General features: G+C 41.4%; 1 protein-coding gene across 1 annotated transcript in view; it reads left to right on the top strand.

Moving 5' to 3' along the window:
- Positions 1-22,523, top strand: part of GLIS1 (GLIS family zinc finger 1) — a 180,161-nt gene that overhangs the window by 84,588 nt on the left and 73,050 nt on the right. Inside the window, 1 exon segment of the mRNA XM_054638514.2 lies at positions 3,588-4,689. Within this exon segment, the coding sequence (XP_054494489.2) occupies positions 3,588-4,689 (1,102 nt within the window).

The following is a 22,523-nucleotide window of genomic DNA, read 5'->3' as shown; positions in this document are numbered from 1 at the left end:
CTGGAAAAGTCCCAATACCTTCCTCACCACAACTGGAGGCAGCACACAGCTAATGTTGGCCTTTTGTCAAATAATCCATTATCAGCTCCGGCAAACCCGCCCACACTGCGCTCAGTGCTCGGCGTGTAAAGCCCAGGGAAGGCATCAGAGCACTGGGATAGTGTTGCACAGGGTCCCTGGATGTGCAGCACAACAATCCCCTCCTTAAAACTGTCAGTTATCACCGGGTGCACATTCCCAGTGGCAGTTGAAGGCATGTATGTTTTGTAAATAATCCGGAGATTTCAGATACAGTCATCTTTTCCTCTGAGGGCAGTTGGGAACTGCAGCGCTTCTGGCATGGTGCTACTGGCCTTGTGCTCTGGCTCCAATTACCACGTAAGGGAGTCTCAGGAAACACTGCCTCAGTATCCTCTGAGAGGCTGCTGTTACTCTTCAAAGGCCTTACACTCAGCTTTCATGAGCTTAAGAGGCAGTTCTGTTCCCTCAGACTGTCCATCCCTGGTGCATGGATGCTCCCTCTGAAGGGAGGTTTGTGGGTATATTCTTCTGCTGACCCCACCTGTCTTTCCAGGATTGCTTATCTGGAAGCCCCTGCAGAGCTGCTCATGCTGATCCGTGTGTCCATGGTGCTCCTTGCACTGCCCTGCTCTCCTTAGTCCCTCTCATCTTACCTGTTTATTTCATGTGCATTTATATCTATATTTGTCCAGAGATTGTGAAATCCTTACAGCCAGCACAGCCTGTGGGTACCTGGAATCTGCTCCGTGGCTGTAAGAGAAAGATACTGGGGGGCAAAGAGTCAGTGGGTATATGGGGAACCCTCCTGCAAGCTGGCTGCCAGACACCTTGTGTCACTCCTGCATTGGTTTTGTTTCTGTGCCCCTTCTCCCCTCAGGACAGGGAGAAATGAGCAGGGCTTTCCCTAGAATAGTGATGGCAAAAAGGAATACAGGAACTTTGTATTAATGCACGTTGACATTGGGTACCCCAACACTCAAACATCAGGAAATTGAAGAAATGTCAAATTTCTCCCAGCAGAGTTAACTAACATGGGATGTATAATGTATGTAAATATACAGTGCTACAGAGAAAACTGCAGATCCTGGAGGGGAGTTGGTTCTGATCTGCACAAGCAGCCTGTGCTTATCATTTTGTAGGCAGAGAATGGATAAGACTCATCTGTGGCAATGGGAAGAATGACTTTAGTGCCCTCATCTCATTTACTTTTGAAGTAAGGCATTCCAGCTTGCCTTGTGGTTCAGAACTCTCTTGACTCTGAGTAAGATCCTCTGCTGGAAAGGTCACTGTTCCTGAGGATTTTGGAAACCTAGTATTTCTCAGGACAGGGATGTTTGTGTCCATCCTCCAGGTACTCTGCACTGACTCCAGCTTAATCAAAAACCAAACTTCTCTCATGGATTTCTGGCAAGATGGGAGCTTTACATAAAGCTTAATAATACAACACCAATTATCACAGGCTGAAATGTAAGGCTTGGGTTAGCTTTATATGATGTAGGAAATGTGTTGAGTTTACTTTAGCCTGAGGCTTTGGGAGCACTAAACTGTGATACAAACTGAATTATTTAGAAGAGTTTTTGTACAGCAGGAACCAAGTAATAGGAAATGCTGTGCCTGGCGTGGCATGCTGTAAAGCCTTTCTCAGAATGAGTTTAAAACACCAATCTTTCACTGAGCAAACAGAGCAGGGTTTCCCAAACACATGCAATAAAAGTATACTTATGCCACATATTTTACAGGCATATGGTTCTGTAAATGTTAAAAAATAATGTATGAATGCTGTTTGGTTTGGTTTTTTAAAATATAAAATTGCCATCTGCAGAAACAGGTGCTTTACGTTTATCCAGAGACCAACTGTGCAAACCTAAAGGGAGAAATTACGAACAATGGTTTATGGAAACCTCTAAAATTTTTTAATGTACTGTTTTAAACTTTCTGGTGGAAAACAAATTATCTGATTGTTCTGTATCAGTGAATGGTGGAGAATTTAACATCTCTCATGATTTTAAAGGGTTTTTTTACATTAAGCCCTGTTGGAGCTTAGAAACCTGTCAGTAGTGAATGCAGTGTTCCCAGTTTTGTGCCTCGGACAGGTACCAGTTTTTGACAACCTTAATTTCATGGGAAGGAAGTATTTTTGAAGCTTTTGATTGTTGTTATTTTTTTCCATCCCTTTTTGTTCTTTGGAGAGCTATTACCAAAGAAGTTTTAGAAGTTATCCTAGTTTCCCATCTTAATATTAGTGATGGATTAATGGAAATAATAGTGATAAAACAATCTAAAGTGTAAAATAAATGCAATTTATTCAGCAGGTTCATAGTTTAGTGTATAAATGTCCAAAATACTTTTAAGTACATGTATTTCATGCTTTAAAATGTGTCAGACCTGTCTTAGCTGTGCTGTCACACACAAGCTGCCAAATGGCTGGGTTTTCTTCAGCTTTTGTGGTGCTAGCATCATAAAAGCATAAAATTCATTTGAGTGGAACGTGTCAGCTTAAGAGCCACGGGGCACTTCTCTGGAGGGTTTATTAGCTCAGGTACAGCTTTCCTGCACACAGTTGTACTGTTTCCTCTCCTTGGTCTGGCACGATGAAGCCATAGGTTAAACCCTCCCATGCTTTAGGGATATGTAAGGAACACCCTCTGCTCCTAAGAAAAAGCACACAGTTGGATCATCCACAGTAAATGTTTATAGCTGAGATAAAATGTTTTATTTTAAGCCATAAACCAGTTGCTAACTGCTTGGAAGAAAATGTCAGGAGGAAATGTTTCTTAATGCAGTGCTTTTCTGAAAAGTCTTTTGTGGAGTTCCTCAAGGTTCTGCTTCCTCAATGAATGGATTCAACACACATGAAAAATAATGAAAAATCACTTCTGCAAAACAGAACTGTGATTTACAGTCCCATGCACTCTTTATTATGAAAAATGGAGATGGGAGTACATAGGCTGCCATTTTAAATTTACTGGCTGTAAATTTTTTATTTTGTGGAAGTAAATGCTCAGCGGATCTCTCATTGATTCTGGAGTGCTGGTTGAAAGCAAGCAGTTCTCTTGCTGTATTCCTTTTTACTTCAGTGATATGGCTCCTTTTTTAATTTAGCAAAGGAAAGCATGTCTCTTAACATGTAAGCAAAGCTCAGCTAGCCTTTTTTGTGTCAACAAGAATGCCAAGGCATTTCCCCAGTGTGCTCTGAGGAAAATGACAATATTTTAATAATTCAGAAATGCCCAAAGTTCTCAAACTTCATTCTCAGCTATTGTTTTGCCCAATCTATTATGCATTGAAAGTCTCAATCGTGATTGATGAGCTGCCTGTAGCAGTGAAGATTCTCTGTTCCATATGTAACCCAGTGTGTCAAATTAATCCTGTGTAAAGTGATTCTGTCTTTGCCCAGGTTGGAGAGGAAGCATTGCAGATTTTTTTGGTGTAATTGCTTCATTAGACAGGCAACATCAGCAGAGAGCAAGTGCTTCCATTCTGCAGGGCTGAACGAGTGTTGTGTCTTGTACAAAAATCATAAACCCTGTGGTGGTTAGTGATGCTTAATGAAAACTGTATTGCAGGTCACCCAGGTTTCAAGACTCAGTAGATTCTGCTGCTCCATGCCTGAATGGAAGTCACCCGGCTCAGCACATTAAACAAGAATGCCCCAGTGATTATAAGGTTCTGTCTGAGGCTTCCACACATAGGAGGATTACAGAGGGGATGGAGCTGAGAGCTTCCAGTAGTCTGCATCCTGAACTAGACCTAATGAATAATAGCTTTACAAATTCACTTTCATCCTACTTGTTTAATAATGAACACAGCTCCTCCCTGGGTCCTTTGTCACTTGGCACCCCTCAGCACTCGGCCAGGCTACAAACAAGCAACCTGAAGAAGAGATGCATCTCTGTTGTGCCGTCTTCAGCCGAAGGAATCGATATTACAGCGATCATCCGCACGTCGCAGACGTCACTGGTCACCTGCGTGAATGGACTGCGAGCTAACTCAGCTGGCATTTCCTCTCATCCTGTGGAGATCAGTCATCACAGTGCTCAAAAATCCTCTCAGCCCCAGTCTTGCTCTCAGCCTGGAAACCCTTGCAGTATTCCCTCCCCTCCAGCATGTCTTGTACCTCTTTCCACTGAATGTGACAGAGGTGACTGTGAGCAGATACAAATGCAGCAAGTCGAGGAGAATGGCAGCCTCAGCCTTATGATGAATGGCACGAGCCTTCCTCACCAGAACTCCTCGCACGGCACCCAGAAGGTGAGTTTCTTAAAACAAGAACCGGCTGATGATTATTCCTCCACTGCTGATCTTTTTCGCCATCACCAGGGGCTGCCTCCCCCTTACCACCTCCACCAGCAGCTCGGCCAGACCCCGGGGACGCTGCCTCACCTCAGCACCTCCCTGTCTCCCAAGTCCCTGCAGCCCAGCGACGCCGATGAGCAGGACCTCAGCAGTGGCAAGCAGGTGTGTCAGTGGATTGACTGCAGTGCCACTTATGACCAACAAGACGAACTGGTCAGACACATAGAAAAGACTCACATTGACCAGAGGAAAGGAGAGGACTTCACTTGCTTCTGGGCAGGCTGTGTCCGCCGCTATAAACCCTTCAATGCTCGTTACAAACTGCTGATTCATATGAGGGTTCACTCTGGAGAAAAACCAAACAAGTGCATGGTAAGTCTGGATTATATTTGTTTGAATAGAAACATAACTGCTCTTCTCTCTTTCTTGCTCTCTCTTCGATCTTATTCCAGTATAATTGTTGTGCTTTCCTGTAACTTAGTCTGTAGCAGGCTAAAGGGGAATTGGAGAAAACCTTAATCTAGAAGGAAATGATTGAGTAAGAAATACTGTAGTTCTTGGAAAAGGGATTCGGTTTCCTTATATGAGAGCTTAACTTTTAATACAGTGCTTTGTTTTTTTAATATTCATTAAACCACTAATAAAGTGATGATCAAAGCACGCAGCCGTCACTTAACGTAAAACAAAGTCACTGAGCCTCGGGTGACATTTTTAATCAAGAAACATAAAACACATCTAATGAAATTCTTCTCATTCCTGCAGCTGAACAATAACCCATAGAGTTGTAAGTGCAAAAGCTTCAAATGTAGTTTAGACAAAAGAAAGAAACTTGTTAAAGGATTTTAAACAGTTAAAAGACTAAAAAGACTATATTTAATTACATTTTCAAAGGTTGTTAGGGCTTTTTTAATTTGCGAAACAGAGCTTTAAAAATAAGTAAAAACCATTGTTCTCTTCTGATCAAGAAGATGTAAACAACAGCAGTGTTCCAAAAAGAGGATCTTGGGAATAGCACCATCTCTGCATCTGCCCACCATGATGACAATATGGCCAAACTAAAATAAAAGTTAATGACTTCCATTAAGCTTTCCACATGTTTGAAACAACAATGATACAAGACCCTGACTGAAACAGATGAAGCAAAACAAGTTTGACATAAGCTTCCAAATTGGGCCATGAAATTTGGAAAGTCTCACTTGTAACACCCACACGCGTGTGCACGTGTGCACACGCGCAAAAAAGTGCAGACAAAGGGAATGGTTATGGCAGCAGGTTGGGGTTCCTGATAGGCAGAATTTTCAGCTATATGTCTATTTTATTGTTTTGATGCAATGGAAAATGCTTGTAAGGATGTTAGATGATGACAGACTTTTCCATGGTAAGCTGTAGCTTTGTATGGAGGAATAGGAAAGAACGTAGAAAAAACTTGCAGGCCTGCTATGGTTATGGAAGAGAAAAGGAAGAAAACAGGAGTATTCAAAATGTATTGCAGAGAGAAGTTTTCTCTGATTGCCCTGATTATCTTTTTACTTCCATTGGATAAATGAAAAACATTATCTTAATGTCTGCACAGTTTAGTGGGTTTTTCCTCAGAAAATAATGGAAACAGTGCACATACTTAAAGAATACCATCAAATTGTCCAAGATAAAATGGAAACACTCTAAGACTTATGTGTTTCTTTTTGCTTTGAAAGCAAGAACTGAGTGGTTCTATTCCAGAAGTAGCTCAATGACATTTCCTAGATTTACAAAAGAGTTTAACTTCCCCTGAATAGATCTCTTTTATTTATCAATTATCAAAGGATAATGCAAGTTTGCTTCTTTCCAAACAAAAGCGTAGGTAAGTAAATTGAAAGCATACTTAGAACATGAAGCCCTGATTAGTTTCCTGTGGTACTGAAAGATCAGTAGACTCTGTGGATAAGGGAACTTGTCTGTTTTCCTGAAAAATGCATATTTAAAAGGTATTGTATGGCAGATTTCTAATGTTACATTCCCATTCCTACAGAAAACTTGGTAAACCAGAGAAATGCTGAAATATCTTAGTAAATGGTAAAAATGTCCTACTTTCAATTAATTTCATCTGCAGTAAAGTGCCAGCTCTTGATAACACATCAAGGTTTTGTGAATAGGTTGGAAAGACCTCTGCATCTGATATTGCAGACAGCCTTTATGTCATATTTATATAGCCTTGGCATGTAAGCATAGAAAAGATCTCTTTTACTGGAGCAGATATTGTAGTTGTTCCCATACATGGAGCAGCCCAATCAGGACTGGGAGCTCCATATTGCTCAACTTGGAGTTAACTCTTCTCTTCCCACAGGAAGAGCCATCCACTGTCAGCAGAGGTATTGTGTGTTAAACCTTGCAGTCTGGAATGCTGCAGGGAGGGAAGTGGATCCAAGAGAATACACAGAAACCATCTCTTCTTTGCAAATTTAGTTTTTCTACCCTGAAAAGAGCTTGATCTAGCGGAGGCAGGATCCAAAGCTGCAGCACAGCTCCTTGAGGTTATTAATATCAAGTGGGGATTATTTGCCCAGTGAATTCCATTCCACGTGAAACAGGGGTTGGTGTGCAGTGTTGTGTTGTGCAGTGATGTCACATCATTTTAAATGATGGCTTTCCTTTTGATGTGGCAATAATTGTGCTGCAAATTAAGAAGGCAATTCATTCTCTGTCTATAGAAGTCTGAGATTTTGTTTTGTTTTTGGTGTCGGTCTGATAGAGTATCTTTGTGTATCTTGCATTTGTAGTGGAGATTTTCTTTTGCTGTTCACAATTACCCATTGTACTTTCTTTTTAAGCCCTTGATTTCTCTCTTGCCTGTGAGATTACTGCCTGACTAGGTATTGAACTGTTCAGGAGAAGCTAACATTGAACAGCACCCCGCCCTCATACATAAAAGTACTTTTCCATGTAAAATTATTAATTTCTTATGACAGGCTTTGCTACTATGTACTGTAATAGACAAAGGAATTTTGGAATTCAAGCTACTTGAGAACAGGAAATACATGAGACATTTTGATTGAAAAGTAAATGGTTCACTAAAACTGCAGTTAATCCTTTTATTATCTTTCCAACAGCAGTTTCCACAATACTTTCATGAGGTAAGCTTCCTTCAGTCCAACTGTAACACTCTCATTGTTGCAGCTGGTTTGAATTTAGCAAGCCTGCTTCTTTCTTTACTACAGACAGGCGACAGGCAAAACAGGATCTGCTGTGGAGCACTGCTGATGTTTTGGGCCCATATTCTGCTCACTGTGTTCCATTGCCAGAGCTGGTACTATGAGTATTCTGTTTTCATATTCTGTTAAATATTCTAATTAAGTGGTGCCTTCTCGTCATTGTGTCCTTCAGTTTGGTTTTTCCTTGGGCTCTGCAAGTAGTCTAAAGGAAACTACCTAATCTCTTTGCAATATCCTGTTATGTTTCATACTTAATTCATGTTATTTTAGTTTTATTAAATTTGGGGTTCATCTGCATTATAATCAAAAATATATCCAACAAAAATAATGATGCAATGCCTTTAAGACTTTAACTTCTGAAGATTAATTTCATGCTTTTTTAGATTTGATGTCCCAGACAATTGGAATTTTGATTGTCTGAGACAGCAAAAATTAGCAAGCTTAAATGGTTTTTATTTTAAAAAAAGGAAGAGGAAAAGTTTCTCATAGCTGCATCTTTTGCTGCCTTTCAGTTCTTCGAATACTTTGGTGAGTAGAAGCATGCTGATCTACAGATATTGCATCCTTGGTTTAAGCCTCTACTTGCAAATGTAAAAACAGAGCTGCTCATTTACTTGTCTAGAATTGTTTGATTTGGACAAATCTGTACTTGGCTTATTAGTTTACCCTCTTGTACTCTTGTGGCTTTATAATGAGTAGAAAATATGTTCCCATCACTGCATTCATGTGTGCTCAGGGGCCTCCCCAGACAGGATCAAGGTCAATGATTTATCTTCATGTAATTTCTACAGGTGTAATTAGTGTTCATAGAAATTTGCTATCATAATGTATGTAACATCCATGAAAGGAGCTGGACAGGGATAATATTTATGGTTAATATCTTTAGGTTTTGTATTTCAAAGAAACAAATGTCTCCTGTGTGTTTCTAGACCTGTTTCTCTGTGTTTGCCTAGAGAGTCAAGACTTTGAAGCAGAATCTTTTTTCATGTATATATTCAACATACTCAGTTTGGGAGGAATCTGGATGGAATGATTTGGGTGCTGTATTGTACACAGTGAAATTCAGCACCTGTGCTGTTTGTAGTCAGTTCTTTTGAATCCCTAAGGCTGAGACACCATAGGTACTGCATTAAACATGGGGAAATTGAGACAGAGAAGATAAGTAACTTGCCTCAGGGTGTCTTTAGGCAATTCCAGCATTCCAGGGCAGATCTTGTGTTCCAATCACCATTTCACACAAACTAACAATTTGTAATTTACTGGTGAAACAGATTTTTGTACAGATTGCACAAAAGATTGTGCTCTGGCTGAACTTCCTGTTAATTTTTCGCTGCACGTCTCTGACGCAGTTGGTTTGACATGATGTGAGTGTGTGAGAGCTTTCATCAGGAGGCTTGGCTGCATCTGTAACACTTCATGGGCAGCGACCTGGTTATTGGGAGTACAGGAGAATGAATGCCTGTGGAGCAGATTAGTATTATTGCTTCTGTTTCTGAGGAAACCAGTGTGGCATCTCTGTTCTCAGTAGATGGCGAGTCTGATGCCGTCTGCAGTCCATGGGGAGCGTGTGTCCAGCAATGCAGGGTGGGAAATGAGATCTCTACAGGGCTACAGCTACAGAGGAGTCTCAGGGACAGCCCTGCATCTGTGGGGAAAATGGGTCTGCATGCAGCAGCTTATCCACTTGTGAGTTACTTCACCTAAACAATGAGTTTCCATGCCTGACTCGAGGGAATGTTGTGGAAGTCTGGAAAGTGTTTTCAGCTTTTGGAGTGGAGGGTGTCATGCACTGATGCCAAAGGAGTGCTTTAAAAGAACAACAGTAATACTGGGCTCACTTTCTTTCCTTTGAAGTCAGTAGTAGGAAACATCCATTCTATCAAAGCTGCCTCAGCAGAGATCTCTCTTTTTATTAGGTCTCTGATGGCATTTCCCGATACTGTCAAGGAACGTCAGCATTCAAAACACTCTGATTAGAGGAGTAGACAGCAATTCAGTGGTTTTGTGGAAACACAATGTTTGTTTGTTTACAAAGCCCACTGCAGATTCCAGGGCAGTACAAATGGGTTTAAGCGTGTCCCAGCACTGGAGGGCAGGCCAACAACAAGCTTTAGGCTTGGCTCTCTCTCAGCTCATGCCCAACCAGCTGGTGAATTTGAACTGGTGTCTGTCCACAGGAAAGCTCCACACTAGCAGATCTTGCAGAGCAAAGGCAGCAGAAATTACTGGGCCCAGATTCCATTGTGAGTGGGATTGTCCTGTGTTCCAGTGCAGCAGGACAGAATTGCAAATGACTACGGTGCAATGGCCCTGCACTGCCCTTGGGACCTTGCCTTGAGCTGGGCTGCAGAGGGGGGAGCTGCCAGGGTTTTCCTGAAAGATTATCAGCCTCCCAGTTTGGTCCTGGGATTGTTGGGCTTCTATGATGTGCATGTCCTTTATCAGGCTGATACAAAAGTGATACAGGATGCTGGACCTGGTGGGATTGTGCTCTGAGCAAGCTGGACTGGCTGCCTTTTCTCTTGCTTTCCAGCAGTCTGATATGGGTTAGGTCTGGCTGACATACTGCCAGGGTTCTTTTTGCGTAAATCTAAATAAATTAAAATGAAGTAAATTCCAAGTGTTGCTGCCAGAATCCAGAATGGCTTTCAAGTTCGCTTGTCTGCCTTAAAAATGTTATACAGGATGCTGAAGAGATCAGAGAAATGGAATATGGTAGTTAGAGGTATAGCATGAAACTTCCATGGAGGAGGCTTTTAGATACAGACTTTTTATATCCTGCAAGAATGTTTAATTCCACAAGGTTTAATTTCATTTGACCTGATAAATAATTGAGTAATTTGGGACCTGTTTAAAACATGCTAATCCCGAAGATTTCCTGATATATTTGTGCAGATCTGGTGACTGTGTGTAGATATTGCTGTTTAGTGTTTTAAATAAGAAACAAAGTGGGGTATTAGAAGTACTATCACCACAACACAGGGGGCACTCCCCCCGTGAAACTCCCTGCCATAGGATATAGTAATTAATTGCCACTATTATGGTTCTCACAGTGTTGGATAATTTCCACTAACAATACTTGGTATCTGCTGAAGGTAAGGTGATAGGCAGATAGTGGTTTAGGGAACAGATAGCTTTGTGACAAAAGCATGGATATTCATTTCCATCCTCCATGATAGAAATTTTATTAGGTATTCCACCAGTTTTTTCAAACCAGCAGTAGGATCACAGTAGAGCTTTGAGAAGAAAACATTAGTGAATCCTGGTCACCTTCATTTTGGAAAAGAAGTGATGGGGGACAGTGAACAGGGCTAGAGGATTTTGTTACTATTGACATTTTATAGACAATGTGTTATTTTGGAAATGTTTCAGTATTTCAACCCATCATTTTTTACTTCCTGTTTCAGTATGAATAAGGTTTAAACAAAGACGCTTCTTTTTGTTGTTGTTTAAAAGCTTTTCCCATTTGATTTATTCAGTGTTTTTGTTTTGTTAGTAGAGTCCCCCAAACAATTATATTTCAGCTCATCCTGGACTGATTTATCTTTTCTTCATTCTTCAGTGTTCTGATTTGGCTACTGAAACACATATTTTTCACCACAATTCCAACTGTGACCTGATTTGAGTACAAGGAAAATGATCCATTTGCCTGCAAAGCCACAAATACTCGTCAGAATGCTAAACACTGAGCTTTTGACAAATACCTGACAGTGCTCTGATTGAAAGAGAACATCTCAAGTAGGGAACAGTTTTGTACTAAAAGTGGTTCTCCCCAGGGACTGTGCTGCTGGCACCGTTGTGGCACACAGGATGGGCAGGACTCCTCCACACCAAGCAAAGTCATTCATGTTCTTTGTCAAATAATATGGGCTGAAGTATGCCCAGCTTAGAAAAGTGAAATTTATTAGTTGTGACCTGCCATGTCTGGCTGCCAGACAGACTTCTAGGCTGTCTCCCTGTGTCTCCCAGGTCTTTTTTGGAAGATTTCTTCTAGGCTCCCTTCCCTTTTCTTTGCCCAGTTTGCATACAAAAAACATCTCGATACCATGTTTTTATCTTTATCCTCTTGTCCCATAAGACTCAGCAAGTAGTGATTCTTTCTCATATTAAGACACTCACAATTATTTCCAGCTCTGCTGTGGCCTGGTTTTGCATGTAGATTTATTCAAACCCCAGTCTCAGCACAGACCCATAAACCTCTCATGAGGCATCACCTTTTGAAGATGTCTTGCAAGCAGCCTCCTAACTCCCAATTCATTCCAGCTGCACCACAAGATCACTTTCTTTGCCATGCAGATCAATGGATTTTATCAAATAATCACATCTGAGGAGTAAAAAGGGAGAAAGGCTTTCCAGCCTCTAAGCACTACATTTGCAATAACTCTTCAAGATTTCTGTAGCTCACCATTTTCCATGCAGCAAAAGTGTGACCAGGTTTCTTTCTCACTGTCTCCCCTGACTTGGAGTGAATCATCCATGGGTTTCACTGTTTAAATCTGCTCAGTAGTAAAGATAAGTGATACACCCTCAACTAGTCAGATGCATTCTCCACTCTAGTTATAAGTTTTACAGAGCAGGAAATGTAATTGTGAAATACCTGTTTGCTGTAGGAATACCTTAATACATCTCAAGAGTACCTCAAAGATGTGTCCAGCAGTTGTGTCCTAAAACCATAATTCTGCAGGATCCAGCATCATTTTGGGAGGGTGAGTTGTCTCCAGAAGATCTGGGAAAGCAGGGTGCATTCAGTAATTTGAATAATATATACAAGCAATGAGAGAGGAATTTTCTTTTTACCCCTTGAAATTTAATTTATAAAAAAACCCTTGCATCGGAATATTATTAATCCTGTCATTTGGTGGACAACTTGGATGCTTGGTGCAGAACTTGTAAGTTCTAAAATTTTAAGCAAAGTATTTGTGCTTGTGTTCTTGAGGTTAAGTGCTTGGCTTTATTTTATTCCTTTGTATGTGTTCTGTGGGGATTATTAAAAGTGGTAGGAATTGTTCAGAACTCTCAGTGATTTAGCCTCTCTGAACAGTGATTAACCTCAAGAAGGAAAAATAGTTTGTATCACCTGGCAGAAGGCTTGGTCAAATTAAAAAGCCATAAAATTAAATATTGTTTAAAACCCGTGCCAACGATATACTTAATAATATTTCTTATTAGGCCAATACGTTTTAATACTCGTTATTAGTGAAACCTATGTCATTTAATAAAAATGTTAATCTGCATTTGTAGGCAACAGAGAGGCTGTATAGTGTAGTCTCGGGGGAGAAAGAGGAATTTAGTGCACATTAAAAACTTTATACAGTCATTTATGCAGTTTTATCTCAGTTCTCAATGTGATGCATTTGTTTGTTACTTTGGGGCAAACCAGCAGCAGTTGGCCTTTAATATCAGATGAGAAATGAAAAGCCATCATTGCACCAGTGCAGGGTCAGATTCTGAAACCTTCACTGGCTCATTTAGCAACTAGTCCAGTGGGCCTGGTAAAAAAACAATGTGCTGGTTAAGCTAAGTATATCAAAATGTGACCTGCTGGCATCTGACAGCTCACTCTGAGCTATTTCCAAAAGCAGGTCTGGTTTTGGGTAGGTTTGTTTTGGAGGTGCCCTGCTCTGCACCTCTGCAGTTGAGTTCCTCTTCCTCTCAGACCAGGAATGGAGTTACTGAAATGCCGTGGCACTTTGGGATATTGTCACCTTGGATCTCCTTTTCCTTACAAGTACAATGAAATAAATTTCTTTGGAGCACAGTGAGGGTGAATAATCACTTGGTGAGGTACTGAGGCCAATAACTTAATGTGCCCATAATGCTATTTTGCATCTCTAATCATTCATTCTGCTGAGAATCTCAAAGCTCTTTCAAGCTTTTGCCTGCCAGCAGCGTTTCCTGTGTGATGAAAACTCCTGTGCCCAAGTTCTGGATACAGTTGAATTAAGACAAATTACTCTGCTGCTTTCTCTCCCTGTTTAAACTGGTGTCATTGTAAAGAACACATGAAATGTCTGGTGGAAAAGGCAAGGAAAAGACATCCTCCTTCCCAGAGTATATTCTCTTTCATGTATTTTGTAAAGTTGGTGTAAGACTGTGCACCGTTGCTGACCAGAAAGACCCTTCTACTTCAGAACATTATTCTCATGAGTAGAGGTGTGCAAGACAGTGATTTTATTCAGCTGTACTGTGGCTTTCAAAGAAAATGTCACCATTGTAGAAAATTCAGTGCTCTGTGTTCTGTCTTACACCTGTATTTTCTGTATTTGGGTAAATCAGAAATGGCTGCATTTCAAATAGCTGTGCATTTAATCACAGACATTTGTCAGTGCCTGACTTTTCTATTTACATCCCTGGTTGATTGTGGAGTCAAGGAACAATAGGAGTTTTATTTCAAAGTTTGCTGTAGCTGTCTATATCAGTGTCTTCCCTCCATCTCCTTTTATTGTTGTGTACAGATAACATATGTGTGAAGAGATCCTCTGCTCAGGTACAGTGGAGCTGCAGTGTTAAATAATTGATCTTGATCTGTCTTTTGAAACTGCATCCAAGGCATTTAAAAGTGGGAAATGGAAAAAGCATGTTCTCATAATCCAGCTCAGTAAAGTTTGCACAACTGCTCTTTGTTTCATCATGCCTACAATAAATCTTTCATTTTTGCCAATTGAGAATGCCTACTAAATCTGCAAATGATTACTTCCCTGAATTGTGTTGGGATTCTTGCAATACATTTTTCTTACATGGGTAATGATAAAATAAGAGTCCATCAAAAAATATTTTATTGCCTGGCAGAGAGCCTTTTATGAAATGGTTTTGATTCAAGGAGATTCTTCCAAGTGGTTTAGAACCGTTGCTTACAACTTCCCTTTAACCCTTGCATGGAGGGCTGCCAGGCCCTGGGAATGTCAGGAACAGGGTCAGTCAATCAGCAGCTGGTGGAATGCAGGACCTGGGTATCAGTTTAACCTGCAGCCCTCGGCCTGAGAGCGCGAGCGCCTGCTTGTAAAGGGGATTGTGTTACCACGAGATTAGAAAGCTGATGGATGTCAGACTGGTGGGAACCTTGTAAAACTAATCTGCTCTATCCATGTTGATATGATTGCACCCTGCTTCAGCGAGAGAGTGAGGAAGATGCAGTATTACAAAAAGGAAAGCACAAGGCAGAACTGGCGGGGCCATCTGGGTCACTGAGCCCAGGCACCACCTTACAATAATCCTTCAGTACACCCAGAGAGTGCCTCTCTGTCCCTGCTTTCAGGAAAGGTGTATTGTCAACATTGTGGCTTGTAAGTCAGGACCTTTCAGTCATGTGAAACAAATCCTGCTCTTTTTCCCCTTGGTTTCAGATTGGGTACGGCTGCGTTTGTCTGCCTGTGCTCAGGAGCCACCAGCTGTAGGAATTACCCTGCTTTCCTTACAAAGACACAGTCTCAACCTGGTTCCCTGCGGGCCTCGAGCAAACTGTCTCTACATAAAACAAGGCCCAGGGGGATGTTCCTGGAATGGTGCAAGTCATGATGCCTGAAAACCCTATTCAAATACTGCAGGGAGAAAGGATCTGGCAAGAGATAGATACCTTGTGGTACTTGCTTGCACTCAAAAAACAGCAGTAGACCTGACTCTGTGTGGGGTGCTCTCAACAAAACCACATCTATTGCTTGATGTGTTGCCCACTTGCCTCCATGTAATAAACTGTCCACTCAGAAAAGACATGGGAGATCAGGAAAAAAAAAAGCAGATTGTGTGAAAATACTTTTAAGTATCACAATTACTTGCAGGGTTTTATCTTCCTGCATATCCTCAGATGTAATGACATTTTTAATTGCATGGTCGTGGTGATCTCAGAGTTCCCTGTTTACAGTACTCTGGTCCAACTGAACATTTTTAGGTCATGCTTTGTCTTCAAGGCCAAGGAGTGAAAAGCTGACAACACCCAGGAACCAGACATGCATCAGATGAACAGGGCACACCAGCTTAGTCAGAGTAATTCTTTTAGCCAGGTAGGTTATAAATAAGGTGTGTTTTACATTTCAGATTGGCAAACCTCCTCCTGCATACACCTTGCTTCTGAGCTGAAGTGATAAAGTTGTCTCAGTTGATCACTGACCATTTCTGTTCAGGTTTTGAAAGGAGGCACTCAGGAATACTTTCAGGTGTGAAGAGACTTGGCTGAATTTGGAGGGAGAGGTATTGGAGGTAACAGTGAACATGATGGGAAAAAGGCTGGGTGAGGGATTCTGCATCATCCCTCCTCACAGATGGATAGTGAAAAGAAGCAAATTTAGGACTTTGTAAAGGAAAGGCTTTTTTAACACTGAGCAAAGTTAAATGAATCAGAATGCAAGGAACCTTTTTGAAGCTTGGGTCTTCTCAGGGGACTGTGATACCCCCAGCCTTTCTCAGTACCTCTCAGGCAACTTGTAGCCAGGCCACTAGAATGACAGCACATTTAAAACATGAATACTTGTAACTGCATTACTTCATTTCTAGTGCTGTAAAAATACCATTCGCATAATGGGGTAATGGCCTGCAAGTTCTCATGATTTCAACTGTTTTGGAGTTACAGGAGTTCTGTTCCTTTATGGCAAGCATCCATTTTTCATTTTAACATCTTTGGCACTTGCCTAAAGGATGGGAAATTAAAAAATGATTAAGGGGACAGAGAGACTGTCTTTTAAGGAAAGATGAAAGGAATTAAACTGAGGCTGGGGTGGGGAGAAAAGAAAAGGGAGGGATTGTTTAGGAAAGAATAGAAAACAAGTAGGGGTGATTGGGCAAAATCAGGCAAAGGAGAATTTAATTTTTCACTGAAGGTTTCCCAAAGAGGAGGTCTCTTTTAGAGTGGAATAATTTCGTAGTGGAAATAGAAGATGCCCAACTGTATGAGTAACATAAGCTGTCTTACAAAATTGGAAAATAAATTGCAGGGAATAATTTTGAAAGCAAAATTACATCACATTTCTGCCACTCTCTGAACACAGATTATTGCATTACTAGGTGTAAGAGAAGGAAGTGCATTAGCAGGCACAGGGATGCAGTTTAAGCCTTCAGATGCCTGCACTCTGAATGTATTATTTGTGTATTTTTGTCCTGCTGATGTTGCTATGAGGTAGCTGAGGATGGTCCCCATGCAGAGCACCTGGTGCTCAGCATCCCTGCAGCTGGGGACCCCACTGTCCTGCCAGGCCAGACTCTCAGACCTTCTCACAAACAGAAATGTGCTTGCATTTCACAGTGGCAGGTGTGAAGTGGGGGATGACTGGCTAGAGAGTCCATTTGTCAAGAAAGGTACCTTTTATTTTGCTTTGCCTTTACCAGGTTTGACCTTGATAGAACAAAAAGTTTCTTCTCCTCACCCTGAAGGAAAGTCTCACTGTTGATTCCAGTGAAAGCTACCACACCTCATGGAGCTTTGTGCCAGAAACACTGTGCCATGACACATGGATGCTTTATTTCTGCTGTGAAACAGGGCAGAGAGAGACTGTTGGGCACAGCAGCAGCTTCACCTGCAGCTTCCTGGTCCAACTCACTCAAAATTCAGGCAGTGAAGCTCAGGTGCTGGATCCAGCTTGTTTGGTGTGCAGTGCTGGGTGTCCCAGAGCCCCGGGGCTGGGTCTGTGTTCGGATGGGGAAGGGAGCCCTGGGCATGTGGGAGCTGCACAGGTACAGGAGCACAGGCAGATGGTGGCAAACAAAACCTGGGCAGAGGGACAGAAGCCAGATCCTTTGCAGACATCTCTGCTAAATCTGTATTTTTTGCTCTTTGTTTGCACCAGCCATTTTGAATGAGTTGTTCCCTTTAGCAGCTTAAAGCACTGCCATGGAGAATTTATGTGATGGTAGGTACCATGACATAAATTTTTACAGGTAGACAGGAGGGTGCAAGGTTAGAAGTTAGGGTTGAATATTTCAGCTTGTCAGATATAGCTTCTGATACGTGTCAATTGTTTTGTGAAAATCAGGGTTGGAACACATCTCTGAATGGCATAGAAATAAATGGGTATCGTAGTCATACCAGAGACTTTCAATTTTGATTGTTTATAGCAACGCTGACAGAAACTAACACTATACACAAAACTGGTTTTGAAACTGCCCTTTTTTCAGAGTTAATGACCCACAGGCTAATGGAAATTTGCCAGTTTTTACCAGCTGGGATCTGGCCTGATTTTGCTGGGAAATAAAAGTGCAAGGCAAAGAAACCATTTGGATTTCTGAAAGTCTGTGATGGTTCTCTTCTCTCATTATAAAACCTTCACTTTTTTCCTATGTTGTGCTTATAATTGACGTGTGCTTAGCAGAAATGCTGGCTTTGCCCAAGGACAGCATACCCTGCTCGCCCAAGAATTCCTTTTGACAACTGCATTTAGATCCACTGCTGTGCAAACCCAAACCCAGCCCAGGCACTGTGAAAGGAGTTGTATTAAATCATGGCTTTGAGGATCCACTGTCACAGCTCAGCTGCTCTGGCTCCATCCAGTAGAGGGTAGTCATTTTATGCATTTATGATCTGCTCCTCCATTTATTGCACTCAAGGCTTTCCCAGGTATTACCTGGGGACTTCTCACACGCTAGGCATGGCTGGTTTGGTTCCCATAATTAACCCAGGAAAGGCAGACTCTGTACCTGAGTGCATTTCTTTGTACAGTCAACAAAAGAGGGAAAGTAAGCCATTTGTACTAATTGTATATATAAAAAATAATCCCTAAAGGCAAGACTGTATAAGGTGCATTATGTTCAGGCAAGTGCGGGATCATTAGTGTCATTCATGATAATTTGATTTACCCCCATGGCTTCCAGACAATACATGGCTCGTAGCCTCGTGAATTGGTGTGAGTTAAGAATTGCATGGCAGCCCTGCATTTTTAGAGGGAAAGCTCTTAGGTCTTACTATGATGAAGGCTCTTTTGTTGTAAAGTTTCTTTACTAAGATAGATGTTACTTCAGTTCACACTAAACAAATTGACTCTGGAGTTTTCAGTCTCGGTTTGCCAGAGACAAATTGTGAAAGCATCTAATTGTAGCCTAAACAAAACCATATTTTCCTTAAAACATGGCAGTGTGTCATTCTAAATCTGTGGTGCTTTTCCCAGGAACCCATTTCAAGCAACAACAAAAAAAAAACCCAAAAAAACCTGGGCAAAATAGCCACCTCACCTTAGACAAAACATCTTAGACTGTCAAACCTGGATATTAAATTGAGTGGTTTTGGTTGCAGTGCTGCACTGGAAATGTTTCCTTGTTTCAACCCTGTCCTTCCATGCAGTCAAAGACACTGGTGTATACTTAAGAAAATGGTAAATATGGAATGCTGGCAAATGTAGCTTAAAAGAAGTTACGAGTAAACAACAGTATCTAGACTGTCGAATTTCTAGGACTTATTGCAGCCAATTTTCACTTAGATAATGAAGGATGAAGAACACTGAGCTTTTAAATCCCCATTCCTAGTTCTCTACAACATTTATCAGTGTACAGTGGCTTTATTCATGACCTGAGTCTGGTTCTGATAAATTTTGAGAACTGTTTCATAATGTTATTGTAGAAATTATAGATGCGTCATTTTGGCCATCAAGTCATTGTGCTTGTGTGAGGGAAGGAGAAGTTGATGGGAAGAGCAGAGAGCAAAGGGGTTGATTCTTCTGCTAAAACTGTAGAAAAATTTGCTGATGAGAAGTCAGCTCTGCTGTTGGGTGTGCAGCCAGAGTGGCCATTGCACTCTCAGGTGGAATTGTAGCTGTTCTCTCACCTGCACTTGGCTTTGTCCTGTCCACTCTGGAGCACCTGGTGAGGGAGGGACACCTCTGCTTCCCCACAGTGTCCCCACCTTTGGTCTCCAAGCAGAGCAGGATCTCCATCCTTCATGCACCTGCGTGGAGCTTTCCCAGCTGCAAACTTCAGGCCTCTGCCAATTCCTAAAGGCAAATTTCAGCTGTGCTGAAAGCAGGGGCAGAATTCCCATTGACCACAAACAAGCAGGAGCACAGCCAGGGCTGGAATGATACGAGCTCAATAACCAATCCCCCTTCCCATGGATCCTGAGTGGCTCTGCTGCAGAGGGGGATGAATTCCCCATCCTGGTCTGTGCTGTGCTTTCCACAGCTCCCGTGTACAGCACCTCTGGGCTGCTCCCCACGCTTTTGGAAACAGGGTGATTCAGTCTGGTGATTCACTTTGGGAGGCTTTGAAGGTTTTAGCTCAGGTTTAGGGAAAATATGCAGCATGAATCACCCAGGAACTTTGTTTTGTCAGTGAATTCTATGGTAATTGCATGTTAGAGCAATGTTTAAGGCAGAACAGTGTAAGACATTGGAGCCTTTTGTTACAGCCAGTCATATCCCACTGAAAGCCAAGTGTTCCTCAAATTCAGCAGACACCACATGCCTGGTGGTCATTTGGGAATTGAGAAGTGACAAGAGGAGAGGGCATGTCTTATCTGAATGTAACAATATACAGTGCTAAAAGGAAAAGAAAAGGAGCAACTCCTTTATCCTTTCTTCTTTTGTAAATCCAGCCCTATCTGTTTCATGATGGATGTAGAATTCTAAGTTTACCACATGGAAGTTGTTTTAATTTTTGGTCTTAGGGCAGCCAGGAAATGAAAAAATAGAATAAAAATTAGTGGGAAAAGGATGATTTATTATATATTGGCACAGTGTATTGGCTAATTCAGGAATTAATAAAACTGATAGTGGTGCTAGGGCCCATGTTTTACTTGTATCCCATCAGTATCCTCTGGATGATCTCACCTTAAGCTGGCAAGGAGGCACAAGCTATGGGAAAGTGAGCATCCATGGGGGCTGTCTGACCCCAGTGCCCTGCAGGGAGACCTTGGCAACTACTGAGGTCAGCAGAGAGTTCTAATACTCTTTTTTTTCACCCAGATTTTGTAATGGTCACTCTCTGAAGGGAGCTGGTGGAGAACAGAAAAGGAGCTGTGAAGAGCACTTACATTAATTGAAGCCTAAAGACTTGGAAGTGCCAGAGATGGGGTAGACAGAGCTGGTGTTTGGCAAGGAGGGGAGGTGATCGTGTTTGGGTTCAGGACAGGGGCTCTGTTTCCCCCTCAGCAAGGCAGAAGGTAGCTGTGTGGGAGTCCTGTGGCTCAGCCACAGGCCCCGAGTGTGTTTTGTTTGGATATTTCTGATCTTGTTGCCTCCTTGGCTGGTATTTTGGGTTTGAGCAGCAGTGTCCTACACAGTATTTGTTTTGGAGCTTGGCTTCCTGTGTTTGTTCTGGGTCTATTAATTAATAATAATGGAGTGTCAGACCCTAGCTCTTGGTTTTTTGAGTTATCCAAACAAATGCAGTCTTTGTGACCATTTTCAGTCTTTTGTGGCTGTATAGATCCCTTGTGATTCAAATATTTGCTCATCACACTACCTTTTTGCTGCCTTTGAGGAATTAAAGTTCAGTGACAAAGGAGAGAGTGTGTCCTTTACTTCCAGAATTACTCATTCCATGTTTGGAAAGACAAATAAAAGGAGAACACAGACGAAATGTGAAGAACACGTATACAAGCTAACGGTCTTGCAAAGGGAAAATAAAAAAATCAGAGGTTACATCATATTATTGTAAGAATACATTATTTTGTTTTCAAAACTGTTATTTAACAGTGGGATGAATCCTTTAGTCATTTAGTGTTGGAACTTCCAAAATGGCTTGTGGTTGTTCCATCGTTCTTCTCACACAATTCCCAAAAACACAGACATTAGAGGCAGTGATTAATCTTTCTGTATTAGTGGCCTGATCCAGCATTTACTGGTGTCAAGAGAAAGCTCCTCATGTACTTCAACAGACTTTGGAGCTGGATGGTGATTTTTAAAAAACAGATGTAAGCAGCAAGTTAGAGAAATTTATCCAAGTTAAGAAATTTATCCTGTAGTTTTAAGAAACTGCTCTGTTCTGTTGTAAGGCTGTCTAGAAAGCTTAAAATGTATAATAATACAGAAACACATGGCTTGGAATTCATTGTGATCCTTCCTACCTTTGATCTTTTGCTTTACTTACCATCACTTGTGTGCATATGTGTGGATGTGAGAGTAAACAACATAATCCTAATTGTCTGAAAATATACATATGCTTATATAATGCCATAAATGAGCAGAGTGTTGGTATGTAAATTTCCTATGGTATATGTGGCCAGAATAAATAAATTCTTGTCACGGTAGTGGGGTTTATCTATATATTTTCCTTATAAACTAGCAGGTAATAATTTAATTCAAAAGCTCCTTCCAAAAATGCAATTAATGTCTTTTGTTATAGTTTCCCTGGGTTTAATAATCCCCTCTTCCAGATTTATATTGGTTTCTGGAAAGTAATGCTTATTAGAGTGTTTTTCCAAATTGGCCACAATAATCCACTGAAATCTGCCAGCTGAATCATTGCTATGCTTGTGAAATTGCCAGGATCGCCTGACAGTTATTACTGGGGTAGAAGGGGAGGGGGAAAGGGAATGAAAGTTTCATAATATGTCACTGTTATTGATACCTTGGCTATGGCTCTTGGATTTGGATTGATATGTTTACTGAATTCTATATGAAAGAGGGAATGCCTGGTGCTGGATTGGCAGCTGCTATAAGGGAGAGAAAAATTAGTAATTTTTTCAGACAACTGTATTTTATTCTGGGCATATTTTAAAGCATAAACATGCATGTGCATGCATGTGTGTCTATATGTAAGCATACACACATATATATATATGTGTATATATATATATGTGTGTGTGTGTGTGTGTGTGTGTGTGTGCAAACTGCCTCTACTCCTTCCCCAGCCTGGTTCTTGAGAAAAGAAGGGGATGTATATTCCCTGAATTAGGGTCATGCTTCACATGCCAAATCCCACCACCTGTGCAGAACACACAACAAAGTCAGAGTTCAGTCATTGACCTGCAGCCACATCTTCATGGACTCATTCTCCTCTGTACACTGCAGGTGATGTTGGAGGCAGGGATGAGTCTCCATAGCTCCAGTAGGTGTTGTTTTCCCCCATACTTCCAAAATAATTGAAAAGAGATGATTTTTGCAG

The sequence above is a fragment of the Agelaius phoeniceus genome, chromosome 8 (assembly GCF_051311805.1).
Source record: "Agelaius phoeniceus isolate bAgePho1 chromosome 8, bAgePho1.hap1, whole genome shotgun sequence".
Classification (NCBI taxonomy): domain Eukaryota; kingdom Metazoa; phylum Chordata; class Aves; order Passeriformes; family Icteridae; genus Agelaius; species Agelaius phoeniceus.
Note: the sequence above shows the minus strand (reverse complement) of the source record. Positions and strands in the feature narration are given on the sequence as shown.